The sequence below is a fragment of the Armigeres subalbatus genome, chromosome 1 (assembly GCF_024139115.2).
Source record: "Armigeres subalbatus isolate Guangzhou_Male chromosome 1, GZ_Asu_2, whole genome shotgun sequence".
Lineage (NCBI taxonomy): Eukaryota > Metazoa > Arthropoda > Insecta > Diptera > Culicidae > Armigeres > Armigeres subalbatus.
The window spans coordinates 230,012,050-230,026,860 of NC_085139.1; the positions used below are offsets into that span (position 1 = coordinate 230,012,050).

Here is a 14,811-nt window from a genome sequence, read left to right on the forward strand (position 1 = left end):
TGCCATCAAGTCACTGGTATGCTTAGTTCCGCTGGATTCACACTGAAGAAATGGGCGTCGAAAGCTCCAGAAATCCTCCAGGGTGTTCCGCGAAAAGATCTGCCCATCCAACCTCTCCACGATCTACAGGGGATGAGCAAAAAATCTCAACGGCAGTTGTGGGATTCGAAGGCTGACATCCTTCGATTCAAGGTAGAAGTACCTCTTCTAGCGGCAAATTTTACTAAGCGAAAGGTGATGTCATACATCGTAAAGATTTTCGAACAACTGGGACTATTGGGTCTGATCATTACAAAAACAAATTCTCTATGGGCAAGCAAGGCGATGTTCTCTGCGACGGCGTTCTCTCCGTTGACGGATCAGCTACAGTTTCATACCACGTTCCACATTCTCGCTACAGTTTCTCGATAGGTGTTTTTACCATTTGGTTCTACTACCCAGTTCCATTTTTTCGCTGATGCATCCTCTATTGCGTATGCTTTGTCCGGCGGAAGGTGTTCAACTCCACCTGATGACACCGATGTCAAAAGTCACTGTCCACGCACCACTCCGAGCCCTGTGCAGCAAAGCTGGTAACGCAGCTCTTCAAGAAGGCAGTGTTGGTAAAAACTCAACTTCTCAAATCTCATCCACGATTCAAATCAAGCGCAAGGCAAACCTCACCCGACTCATGGCCCAGGGAATCGTCCATGATTCGACTCGCGCTTTGCATCATTGCGTGATTTTTGCGTGTTTTTCTCCGTTAAATTCATCGGAATGACGTTCTTTGCTTGAAACAATGGATAACAAATCCATACGTAAACGTGAAATACATTTCGATTGGATATTGACACTTTTTGGAGCAAAATCATTTTTCGGCAAATGAGCGAAACAATGCGATTCTGCGTGAAAAACTCATGCGCGATGCTCTCCATGCAGAATCGCAAGCGAGTCAGCTCGCGCATGAGGCTTCAGTGAGTGAGATTTGAGCATAGTTCTACCAACACTGCAAGAAGGTGGATACCTCGCTGAAGACTACCACCGTCATCTTTTCCCCTAGTTTCCCCAATGTAACCCGACTTGGTCGCACATAAGTTACAGAAGCTTGACAATGACAAATGTGCTTTTCGGGTCTTTTCGGTATGATTGTACTGTGCTTCAGTGGCTACAATGGAAAACATTCGTCCTTACACGCGTGTCGAAGATCCAGGCCACTTGAGGTACATATAGCTGGGTCCGAAAATCCCTCCGACGATATATCGCGCGGTCTCAACCCAACGAAAATCTTCAACTGTTCCCGTTGGTCCCATGGGCCTGGAGCTCACTATCACCTGAATGTTTTGGCTCAAGACCCAACTTTGGAAGGGGCGCAAAGAGTAACGCAGTTCTGGTAGCCGAGTCATTCCATCGTCCATCTTACTATTCATAACTTCCGAGCTTCAAGACACTGAACAACTGCTTTACCGCTTAGCACAGAGTGAGACATTTGCTTAAGAATTATCGAATATCGCGAATGTCGAAAGTGTCGCCAAGTCATCACCACTAAAGTGGCTGAAGCTGTTGTGGATGAAGCACGTCGGTGGTCATCTACGAAACGCCGTACTATCCATGATCGCATATTTGTAACATTTGTATTTTTGTCGATTTTGAGATAAGCTCATGAATCATCTTCAAATTACTATTTCTTCCAGCTGACCAGGTAAAATAAGAAAGTTTGTTCCGAAAAACTCGAAAAAACTATCAAGTTGTTTTGTAACATTAGGAAAAGTGACCCCATAACTGTAACAATGAAAAACTTTATTGCAGGTACCGCCATCGGGGGTGACAATGGGTTTGAGGGGTGAGAATGGGTCATCGCTCTTACCGGCAGCCAAAAGGTCATAGAGTAAAATCGTTCAAAAAGGTCTCTTATATTTTAGTCTTCATACCCTCAGATACATTCAATCTACTCTAAAAGCATTCTAAGTAGTTGAAACAGTGACCCATTCTCACCCCCATTTGACCCATTGTCACCCCCGACGACGGTACGCTTTGTGCTGTGAACAATAAAAATGCAATAGACTTGCACTCAAACACCAAGTAATGGAAATATTTATACCGAAGATTCCGACTGAATAAAGTTATTGTGCATTTTTTGGGGATTTCTGCAAAATCATTAGGATTTGCAAACTTATGCATATTAAAAACTTCATCGTTCCATTTCTCCTATGCCTTCTTTTGTCGATTGTTACAATTAATATACGATCATAGGCGGTATCCGTCACATACAAGCACCCGATAGTTTGGCCTGTCAAACATCCGATGCCTTCTATAGTTGTAAAAGCCCACAATAGACTACTGCGATTACAACTCCTGCTGTAGCCACCTCCGTCAGAAATTCGAATATTGTGGACCATTTTACGTGAAGTCAGCTGTACGAACCCGTGGCCCCACAAAAGTCTACGTGGCCACATTCTCGACCAAGGTGGTCCACATCGAGCGATTTATCGACTCCATCGGTCCTAGCTGCACTCCGTCGTTTAGTTGTCTACAGAGGTCGAACTCCATTCAGACAACGTCACTACCGTGCTCAACCGTTGTGTCTACTGCATGTTGAATACTGAAGCTGCCGATCGTAATCGAATTATCGACTGGTGTTCTGGAAACGAAATCACTTGGCAGTTCATTCCACCGCGAGGAGGTCTTTGGGAGGCCGCAGTCAAATCAGGAGGTCCTTGTCACATCGGGGGAATTTCCTCGATGTTAACAAATCTATTGATTGGACTTATAAGACACTATTGTTGTGGCCCCGGAACCGTTCCGTTCCTGATGGGAACTGGCTTAAACCCCTAGCTGCTGGTCTAGCTACGGCAGCCGTCTGGGGTGGGCGCAGAAGGCCTCTTTTGTTCCGGGTCTCAGGGTCACTTGCAGAATGCGGCCGCCGGAAAGCTGTTCAGTAATGCGGCCAACGGGTGATCGAGGTGGCCGTGGAGTGATGGAACGATGCGGGAGCCGACGGATTGCTAAGTGGCGATGCGGCTAGCGGGCGCTAAAGTCGCCACCGGACGATGATGTGGCCGACGCTTTGCCAGGCAGTGATGCAGACAACGGAGTGGTAAAGCGACCAACAAGTGACGGAACGGTGTGCTCGGCAACCGGTTCTCGGTCGACACTACGGTCGACTGGTCGTCGGACGATGATGCAGCCGACGGGTGCCTTGGCGGGAATCGAATGCAGCTGACGGATCCTTAGCGGTGCACAATGGTCGGATTCGTCAAATTTCACGACATAAATCGATAACTCGAAAACTATCAGTGCTAGAGCATTGACGTCTTCAGAAGAAATGATCTACAAGAAAAGATATATTTTGGTGTAAGTTGCCATTAGGGTGGCCCTTTTGTGAATTTTTTTTCGAAAATCTATTTTTTTAACCTTTCGAGTTAGGAGATCATATTATTCTACAAAGTTATAGAGAATTTAATTCTAAGCATTTTTGCTTTTAAAAAATTTATTCTATCTCATATAGGTAATGTTGTATGACAAAATTACTAAATTCAGATAGGGTGGCTCAAAAAAATAGTTTTAGCTTCCACTTTCACCAATTCAAAATATTTTCAAAAACTGTCTAAGTATCGCTTCACGGTCTTTGGAAAGTGCATCTTTTGGTAACATAAGATGGATGATAGCTTCATTTTCAAGCATATTATAAGCGTTTTTTCATAAAAAAGTGATATTTTTCTGAGCATTCTACTGCAGCTAGTAGCAAATATTAACAAAAATTTTAATCGTACTCTGAAAGTATACATGCAGGCCCATCAAATCCATGGTATTTCATTTGTCCATCTTTGTCCACTTTTGTTCTTCTTGAAAAATTCTTCACCGGTCCACTGAGTATTATGTGTCCTGTCCGTTATCTAGGTGTCAGTCTATACGATCTCTGGTCGAAGACTGTGTTTCTGTCTTTTATTTTACCAAATATTGGGAAAATCCTAAAGATTGTATAAGTGTTCACATGAAATTCCTTATTTTTCGTACAAAACTAATATTATCATCAAACAAAAGTGGACAAAGATGGACAAATGAAATAACATGGATGGGCCTAAATGTATACTTCCAGAAAACGATTGAAATTTTTGCTAATATTTGCTACTAGCTGCAGTAGAATGCTCAGAAAAATATCACTTTTTCATGAAAAAACGCTTATAATATGCTTGAAAATGAAGCTATCAACCATCTTATGTTACCAAAAGATGCGCTTTCCAAAGACCGTGAAGCGATGCTTAGACAGTTTTTAAAAATATTTTGAATTGGGAAAAGTGGAAGCTAAAAACTATTTTTTTCGGAGCCACCCTATCTAAATTTAGTAATTTTGTCATAAAACATTACCTGTATGAGATAAAATAAATGTTTATAAGTGATGGGATTCGGCTTTACAGTCTCAACATTGTTCAAACAATAATGTTTTAACTGCCCGACGTTTCGGCTGTGTTTGGCAGCCTTCTTCTGGGGGAAATTTGAACAATTTCGAGACTGTAAAGCCGAATCCCATCACTTATATTTAACAGTCGAGACATCATAGAGTTATAAATGTTTATTAAGCAAAAATGCTTAGAATTAAATTCTCTATAACTTTGTAGAATAATATGATCTCCTAACTCGAAAGGTTAAAAAAATAGATTTTCGAAAAAAATTCACAAAAGGGCCACCCTAATGGCAACTTACACCAAAAATATATCTTTTCTTGTAGATCATTTCTTCTGAAGACGTCAAAACTCTAGCACTGATAGTTTTCGAGTTATCGATTTATGTCGTGAAATTGAACGAATCCGACCATTTGTGCGGTGGTGCAGCCGGCGGGTGGCTTGACGGTGGTCTAGCGGGCCACGAGTCCTGAATTGCCCTTGGGAGGCTGGGCGCGGATCTAGCCGACGTGTGTTCGAATGATTATGCGGTCGTATCAGCAATGGCGGTCGAGAGCCGACAGGAGTGTTAATGTGGCTGAACAGGAAAAATGTAACCGGGGTAGCGCTCCGGTATACCCACTAAGGGTGGCCGAATAGAAACACGCTGGTGTAGAAATTCACAACCAGATAGCTGCGATGACGTGCCAGTCAAATGACATGGTTTTTAGCGTCGCTGGTGGTGGAAAGGTACATTAATCGACCTGGTTTTGTTTGTCTCTCCTCTGGCTTGGGTACCAAATCTTCACAAGCGCGCGTTTGGTCTTTCCTCCTATCCTTCAATCACACGGGTGAAGGTTGCTATAACTCGCCTGGTTTGCGTTTTGATCACCGATCACCCCATAAATTTAAATTAACCGTTTGAAAAAGCAAAAGAACTTCACGCTTCAATTATTTAAGTATGATAATTAAATGTTACCGCTGGTAACAGACTAGTTCCGTCTTATTGACACCTTTCAAACAAACGAAAATTACACCATACCATAGATGGAAGTCTTATTTATGAAATAAAATTTTTAAATCAGCTTCAGTTAGGTCGATAAAAAATTTTGAAAACATTTATGTCTCCCCCCAAAACAAAAAAAAAAATGTACAATTTTGAAGATTGTCATAACATTCTTTGGCAAATCCGAGGAATTTTATTGGTTTTTTTCCATTTTTTCCTGAGATGAGATAAGACAACTCGGAGCTGACTGCCTTCTTATAATTTGAGCTGGATTCACGCGACGGGCAGTTCCAGTGCGACCATCTTTTTTCACTAACTATGAATTAACAAGACGGATTAGTTTATATCAATAATTACCTAATGCTGAGCAGTTGACCTGTTTTCCTCAATTGCTGCATAGTCAAAATGATTAAAACAATTTTTTAATTCCATTTCGCGTTCAAATTGGCAATGGAAAAGTTTGTTCATGTTGACTTATTACTTTCAAATCTGAAGTTGAAAAATCCCCGACTACTAGCAACACCACGAAATCAATAACAAAGTACCCACCTGCAAAATAAAGCAACGCTTCGCTCGCCGGCGTCTGTCAAATCACCCAATAAGAATTGGTCTTTTCTGATAGGCAAATGGTTTCGAAAAGGGACAGTGAGATGTCTTATCTCATCTCAGATTTTTTCCACCCTTGCATGTTCTTGAGAACAAAATTTAAATTTAATGTTTGTAACGGCCTTATTGATTAATCATTAAAAATTGAAACTTTCTGAAAAGCAGAACATCTTCAATTTGTAAAGTAGTATTAAAAAAAAGGTTCTTTTGCTGAAGACATCGTGCCTAGACCCAGAAGTATTTAATAATGAGCTTACAAGAATTATCGTAGCAGGGTTTGCAGAAATCACTCTCAATAGATAACGAACAACGATAGAAGAGAGGCAAAAACCTCTTCGAATCATAACAAGCCATGAAACTATCGCACTTGTATACAAGTTGAAAAAAAATTGAATCCGATAGGTGACCCCACCGATGGGGTTTGATAAAACGCTTTATTCTCGCAATTGGGGATTATAGAGAGAAATGTATCATGGGTTGTAGCCCTCCGAATCAGTTCATTTTCGTGACAGCTACCGAAAAACGTCTCTCATGGTATTCTACTTATAGAGAGTGTATACAGACAAGATAAATGAGAGATTTTCTCATTCTCCTTTGGACCGTAGGGACAGGGTTTGACCGTAGGGAATGAAAGGAAGGATTCTAAAACAAAGAGCTCGCGTTTGTCTTTGAAGAAAACTCTGAATATATTGCGCTGGTTATTCCCATGGATAGTACTTCTGGAACTCATTTTGTCAATTAAGAGATCTGTTGTCAATTCCTACGTTAATTACTTTCCAAGTCATCCGGGAATGCTTTAACTGATTCCTATGTACTTCTTTGGGGAGCTCTTCTGCGTGCTTCTCGAGGGATACCTTAGGAAATTCCTATTTCAAAGTATTTTGCCAGGAAATCCACTAGAACTTTCTTCGAATTGCACCTGAGAATGCCAAGATGAATCCTTTGGAAATTTTTGTGAGAAATTCACTGGATTTTCTCGCAAATTCTTCTATGAATTCAATCAAGAGCTAATAATTTAGAAAGCTTTATAATTTAACAACGTCCTTTTCATTTTTATTATCATCAAGCTTTAGAAACTTTTTGAGAAATTCGCAAGAAAAACGCAAAAGGGAACTATCGGAATAATTCTGGGAGGTGCACTGCCAATAAAACGCATTTAAAGCGATAAGATGAATCAGCTATCGTGGCATAGGAAATAGAACATATGTGAAGAAAGGTTTTGTGATAGATAACTCCCGCTTAATAAATCACTCTCAATGTCGTTCATCGTTTAACGATTCATCACCCTGGAAATCAACACAATCTTTCGATCGTATTAATTGAATATCCCCCTCAAATAGCCCATTATGCCAATCTGTCAATCACCCCTCAACGGGCACAATACCAACAATCATTGAATTGTTGATCGAAATAAACCAACCACCCCCAAAAGTAGACCCACTCTAATGATGGGGTCTCGATCTACTTGATCCGTCACGATCGATCAGTTGATTGGCCACTCTTAACCAGTCCATGGTAAGCTTGGCGTACGTCCACATGTAGGCTCACTGAGTAGAGGTCACAGTCACTTAAGGTCTCTACTTGAGAAGTAAATTGCGGTAGACACAAGTGCGGCCCTTAAAGAGCACTCACATAACCCTTCATTAGGTTTGAAGAACATATGTTCCGCGCCATAACCATAACCAACAAAACACGAAAAGCGTTACCGAAGCAGTACCGAAAAAATTAGCATATTGGTTAGTCGACACAAGATCCGATCGGACAGGTTGCTCATTGAGGCTGTCGCAGGTAGCATTTTGGCTATGCACCACGTGACCGTCGTCATCGTTGTTGTCACCGTGTGGTATGGTGAGGTGGGGGAGGGGGGTAAGCTGTTCGGAAGTCGGTTCCTATTGGCGATGCAGTGTCGGTGAGAGTTACCCAAAGCTGCCCTTCAAAAAGCTTGAATTTTTAATACTGGGGTCCGGTTTTTGTTTTGAATATTCTACCGCGAAAGAGCTGTGCTTTGGTGGTCATTTTTTGTTGTTGTTCATTGCCTGCGGCAATGACGGGTGGTGGCGGTGTATGGGCACGGGTTAGACAAGGCTGGGTGGAAATACTCACTCCGAAAACGAATCCGAGGATGGCATTTTTGGCTTCGTACTTGGGGTCTGGAATTTTTCGCTTGTCACGGTCAAGGTCGTTGCCGAGTGATGCGTCCTGCGGAAGAGAGATGGTAGAAGAAGAAAGATTGGATTTTGTGTTGTGTGCATTGGTGAGTGTTGGAAATAAAATTCAATTCACGATTGATTAAGGATTGGTGTTGAATTAAGAATGAATTAGCTAAGCGATCAACATATGTTTTTGAGTACGGAACGGTTATAATACTAGGCCAGAACTTGAGGAATATTCAGGGGGATAAAACTTTGATTAAAGTGCGATTAAACCTACTACTTTCTGCGTATGAGTCAATCAAAATTCTGAACTTTAACTTCCATTTAAAATAAAGTACCGTTTAGTATAATAACTTCCCAGACATAATATAAATCAATTCCTGAATTTTGCACAAAGCGGGGCTGCAACTGAAGCAATTTTCGGTATTTTCCATCATTGAAACAATAAAAAGGGAATCTTCTTATTGGCATTACATCCCCACACTGGGACAGAGCCGCCTCACAGCTTAGTGTTCATTAAGCACTTCCACAGTTATTAACTGCAAGGTTTCTAAGCCAGGTTACCATTTTTGCATTCGTATATCATGAGGCTAGCACGATGATACTTTTATGCCCAGGGAAGTCGAGACAATTTCCAATCCGAAAATTGCCTAGACCGGTACCGGGAATCGAACCCAGCCACCCTCAGCATGGTCTTGCTTTGTAGCCGCGCGTTTTACGGCTAAGGAGGGCCCAACAATAAAAAGGGAATCTAACACTCGAATTGAACATGAGAACTCGTGACCACCAAGTCGTCTCCACTCTCTGGCATAAGAACGTTCATTTCTAACAGGTTTTCACTGACCTTAGTTATGGTGCACATGAGTGCGCAGTATCAATATTGACCGATCGTGTCGTTTGGGATTAAATCGTCGTAATTGAATGTGACTTCATGGCTGCAAACCATATTAACGGATTGTAGAAACTTTTTGACAATCTATTTCCAATGCCAGGAAATGGTGACGGTAGCGGCGACCTATGGCAGATCATAGCTAATCATGATAGAGCGGACTAATGCGCAATCAATATTGATGGTTACCGTTGCTTTTGGTGCTAACGAATCAAATTCAATGTTGCTATTCCAACTTTTGTCATATTGAGCTTAACCATACTTTTTAGTGTGAGAACCCTTGTGTGTAAAGTATGTACGTCCCAATCAAACGACCATTAAGAGACCATACCAAAGTTTTCATTTTAGCAGCGATAGATATTGTTCACTTTAGTCCGCATGATAAATTATTTTGTCAAACAATTGCGGTATTGTGAGTTTTGGTTTATTTAGGTGCTGCTATGAAATGAACATCAATGAGCAATCACAGAAATTAATTTATGACTGCTTCATGGATCTGATGGTTAAACCGCTCGTGGACATCGCTATAAAGATCAAATAATGACAGCGACAGCGAAAAATAATAGGATCAGCAACTACCAGTCCCAAATGATCTGAGGTTGCTCTGTACTGACTGTGGCCAGAGCCAGCGGAATACGTCAAACGTGTTCAAAATGTACGACTGGATTTACAATTCATTAAATTTTATTCTGTTCTATAGAAATGGATTCCTGTCAAGCTAACGGTTGAATGTGTATTTGGTATTAGTTAGAATTTATTCTGAAATTTGTATGATTTTGCTAAACTGATGAAATTCGGTAGGTTTAAGTCTTAAGGTGGTTATACAACAAAGCCACAAATCGGCCATCTTGGAAACCACGTGCTTTTCCTAGTGATTTTTCAAGAGCACGAATTGAGAGAACAACAACGCCCATGTTGATGAAACATCCGTAGATCGTTTGTTTACTCACCCTGAACAATCGACTTTAATTTCAGCATTGTACGACAATTATTACGCGAGATTTGAACGTTTGATAATAAGAGTAGAAAACCGTGTGGTGAATTTGAAATTCACCACATGGCTTGATTGTATAATCACCTTAAGTTTGTCATTTACTAATATCTCAATACTCTATCATCGATCAGCAGGCAGATGCATTAGACAGGTAAGATAAGCAAATCCTTTATGACAGTGACGATACCAAATTTCCTAGAAATTTGTTTCGTCAACTTCCATAACTTTTCAATTCAGCATTGCTTATTGCTGACTTCTGTGTAATATATGTTCATGATTCTGCTAAATCACAACAAGCGCCAACAAAATCATTTTGGAAGTTTATCCTAGTCTCTTTATCTCAGTCGCGACTTTTACCGCCGACGTTCCAAATGCGGGTCTTGGATCTTCCTGCTGGCCAATTCAGGTAACAAGGCTACATAAGGATTTGTGGGGGCCCCGCTGCCCTGTCAGGCAAAGACAATTTCTGGAACAACCACAACCTGATTCCGATATAATTTCCAACAACTTGCAACCACCCACCTAAACTCGGTTGATGTGATGCAGTTCAGATTATCCATCATTATGTAACTAAATGTTGGTAGCATCAACTCTTAAGTACAAGACTATTGTATGATCTTGATCGTCTCGACATGGCTTGATGGGCAAAGTTTTTAAGCCACAGGTTGGGACTTAAGGAACAGGCAGAATCTCCGACAATTATGCGTGAGAATATCTGTAGTAGAAATGGACTTCCAAATGGACTCCATTCCTCCAGATTGGATACAAGACGACGATTACTTAGAACTGCCATTGACAGTGCTTAATGAAAAGCAGTTCACAGTAGCTCTTACTTTCTTTACAGGGAACGATCGTTTGGTTGAAAGTTTATAAAAGGATGGTCATGGGTTTAATTTCCAGCCCAACCATCAGCCTCCAGTCAATACGACGACCTGTCAACGAAATTTTCAAAGTCGAGATCTTTGGGAAAATGTAGGTGTGAAGAGGTAATATACGACGGAACGATTAGTTCGACGAAAAGTGTGGACATATTCTGGAGGAGAAAGACGCAGGGCGACCCGGGCAGAAGCCATGAACAGAATAACAAAACATGATATGGATTTGATTGATATAAGAGATAAAAGAACAGGCAACAATATCAAAAAATTGCACCGAAATATCATTTAAATATCAACATATGATATTGATAAGAACATCCTAATGGCACATGATATTGATCACTTATTACAAATAGCATAACTTGATCTTCCCATGATATTTTAGTGCAAAATTTTGATATTGTCGTCTGATCTTTTATCTCTTATATCAATCATGTCCATATCTCATTTTGCTATCTTATCAACATTTGATATTATTGAGCTATTTTCGCCTACTCGGGGAATCGTCGACGCTTCAGAAACGGACCCCGTCGGTAAATTCATCTGCCATTTTTTAGAATTTCCGCGGGAAATTGTCATCTTTGGATTTTATACGAAAAATTCTTCGTTTTTTTCTAAGAGAAAAAAAATTACGGAAATTTCACAGGAAATGCTTTGGTGCTACCGCGGGAATTTGATTAATATGTGGATATGGAATATGTGAATTTGATTAATAAGTGGATTTAACAAGAAATTGTTTGGATTTGAACGAGAATTATATGAAACGACCATTTCAACTCAACGGCATTTTAGGTCAAAAGACCTACTGGGCCAAATGATCGGTTGTCCATTTCACCTAAATCTCATTTTTGGCCTAAAGGTTTGTTCGACCAAACAACTTTTGGTCTTGTGGCTCTGGGAAAATGGTTTTCAACCGAATGCTCTTGGCCAAACGAACCTTCCCGCCGCCATTTGTTCGAATGCCAATTGACAGAATAACACGTTAGGCTGAAAGCCATCTAGCCGAACTCCATTTTATAGAATTTGATAGAATTGATCGTTTGGACAAAACAATTATAAAGTCGAAAATGGTTCGACTGAAAATGTCATTTGGCTGAAAGCGACATATGTACAGTCTAAAGTGAACTACGGCCGAACAGTCCGAAAGTTTTTATCGGCGTTCGGACAAACGACATTTTCGACCGTTTGTTCATTCTGGCCAAAAGACTTCGGCCGAATAGATTGTTCGAACAAATGCCATTTTAAGTTCTAGTTGTGTGCTTTCGCTCACATGACTTCCTGCCAAACGACCTAATCCCGTTCATAATTTTGATTCTAGCGAGAAATCCTTTGGATTCCATCGGGAAATCCACGAAAAAGTCTTTGGAAACCCCACAGAAATTTTCGAAGGAAAATCTTTAGAGTTACACAAGAACTTGTTATTTGGATTTTCCAAAAAAATTCGGCTGCGTCACAAGAAAGCAAAACAGAATGGAGAAAGAAGAAAAAGGGAAAGAAGTAAGAAAGAAGCATAATGAAGAATGAAGAAGGTTGCTAGAAAAACAATATAAATATCAAGAAAAAAGCAGGAAAAGGTAAAAGCAAAAACGGAGATAAAAATAAGATGTGAGAAGCTAAATGTCCCATTCCTTGAAAATAAGGAGATCTACAGGAAATCCACAAAAAAAAAGAAGGACCAAAAGATAGGAAGAAGAAAAAAGAAACTAGGAAGAATAACGAAATACAAAAGAGGAAAGTAGAGGGGATACAAAATGATATTAAAATAAGAAGAAAAGAAGGAAGAATGGAAAAGCAGAAATATGTAAGAAGAAATAAAATAGAAAAAAGAAATCAAAAAGACAAAAAGAATAAGAAGGAAGAATAACGAAGCAGAAGAAGCAGAGTAAAAAGGAAAAAGAAGAACAAAAAAGTTAAAAAAGGAAAACAGACAATAAATGAAGAATAAGGAAGTAAGAAAAAAAAAAACAGAAGAAATATGAAAAAGTTATGGCAATAAAAAAACAAAAAGGGATGAAAAAAGTATAACATAGAAATAAGAAAGAAGGAAAAAAAGGAAAATGACGAAAGAAAAGAAACAAAATTGATTGATTTTCATTGGCTTTTATCGGTGAGATCGGACTTCCTAGGTTCAAAGTGGAAGGGAGTATTTTTACAAAGCACGAGTGATTTAGCATAGCATGGCATAAAATCCTTATGGAGATTGCTATCAGAAATCAAGGTGGGTGTGAGTGATCCTTGATTTCAATCTAGGATAATCATCACAAAAGCATGAGGATTACTACTCCTGGGCACGCCCATCTTCACCGTAGCTTGGGAGGGGAAGGAAATGTTGGAGTAGTACTTACTTAACAAGAGGCCCCCGAATCAGCGACACTCTCATAAGTACCACGGAGTTGGATATTCGGGAAGGTATTCGTTGGGTCAGGATTTGCATGTAGCTGACAATGTTACCGTGGTAGATCCTACACTATAACACACCACGCAAAGGTGTCTACCTAGCGTTACCGCGAGTGATTTTGTCAAAAAAATGAAAAAAGTTTTAATATTTGAGTAAAAGTCGTTAACAAAGGTGAAAAGAGAGTGAAGGATGGGTTTTCAGCTGGAGTGAAACGCGCCATCCAGCTACTCTACATGCAAAATCGATCGGATCGGTGTGCTTCGGTAGTGACTGAAAACGATATTGGGGCTCACTATATTTTCCAATCAACTTTCTATGCCAATTAGTTGGATGGAGCGTTTCAAATCGGGGGAGTAATTAACCATTTTTTTTTTAACTTTTTTCTTCAACTTTTTTGTACAAAAATCACTATTTCGGGAGCCCTTTCGTAACAATGTAAAGATTGTAAATGTCGCTAATGTGTGAGATTGAATAGCTACAGCGACATCTAGTAATTGTATATATTATAGTTTATTAGCTTTCTGTCATACGTCGAAAAGCCATTTCTTCGAATGCCACTTGACCGACTAACATGTTAGGCTGAAAGTTGAATTCCGAATTCCATTTGACAAAATTGATCGTTTGGCCGACACGGTTATTAACTTGAAAATTATTTGTTCGAAAATGTCATTTGAGTGGAAGCGACATACGGCCTTAAGTGAATTACGGCCGAACTGGTAATTTGGCCGAAAAAGTCGTTCGCCTTAACAGCTCTTTTGGATGGAAATGCATTTTGACGCACTGCTCGTTTGTCCATCTAGCCGAAAGGCCGAAAAAGTCGATGGGTCGAATAGGTCATTCGGTCGAACGGGTCATGAAGCCGAAAAAGTCATTTGCGTCTTTCTGGCATCAACCATTTCAGTCTAACGTCATTTTCGGCTGAATGGCCTACTCAGCTGAACGACTTTCTCGGCAATATTAGCTATTAGGCCAAACGACTTTTTCTGCCGTCCATAACGGCCAAATGACATGGTCGCAAGGTTCACTCGGCCATATTCGGCCAAACAACTTCATGCTTTGTCGAATCACTATCTGCCAAACGACGCACCCCGTTTATTCTGACATTGATTCCAACGATATCTTGGGTTTGGCTACTAACGGGAAATTCATGAAAAATTCTACGGAATTTTCAAATGAAATTCATTAGAGTTTCCACAAAAACTTGTTCTCTAGATGTTTCAACATCTTTTGGTAGCGGCGGCGCAAGGCTTTAAAAGGAAGTAGAAAAAACGAACAGTGAGTAATGTCTGTGAAATAACCGATAAGTGGACGTAGGACTTGACTTGACCATGCCTTTAAGATACATAATATGTCCAAATTTGATGTGATAACTATTTTGGATAAATAATCGGCGTTGCATACCATTCCTTGGCAAAATCTTCTCATCAAACCGACACAGAAATCAAATCTACCTCGAACAAGAAGCATCAAAAAAAAATCAGGTAGTATCTGTCCGGTCACGGAATATTTGCCTCGAAAGTGGATACCTT

The 14,811-nt window shown here is 40.2% G+C and overlaps 1 protein-coding gene across 4 annotated transcripts in view; it reads right to left on the reverse strand.

The window, feature by feature from the left end:
• The window catches only part of LOC134205851 (uncharacterized), a 114,483-nt gene that overhangs the window by 25,038 nt on the left and 74,634 nt on the right, over positions 1–14,811 (reverse strand). For all 4 annotated transcript variants that reach the window (XM_062681487.1, XM_062681485.1, XM_062681486.1 and 1 more), the window contains exon 3: positions 8,074–8,169. In XM_062681487.1, coding sequence (XP_062537471.1) covers positions 8,074–8,169 — 96 coding nt within the window. The remainder of the gene's footprint in view (positions 1–8,073; positions 8,170–14,811) is intronic.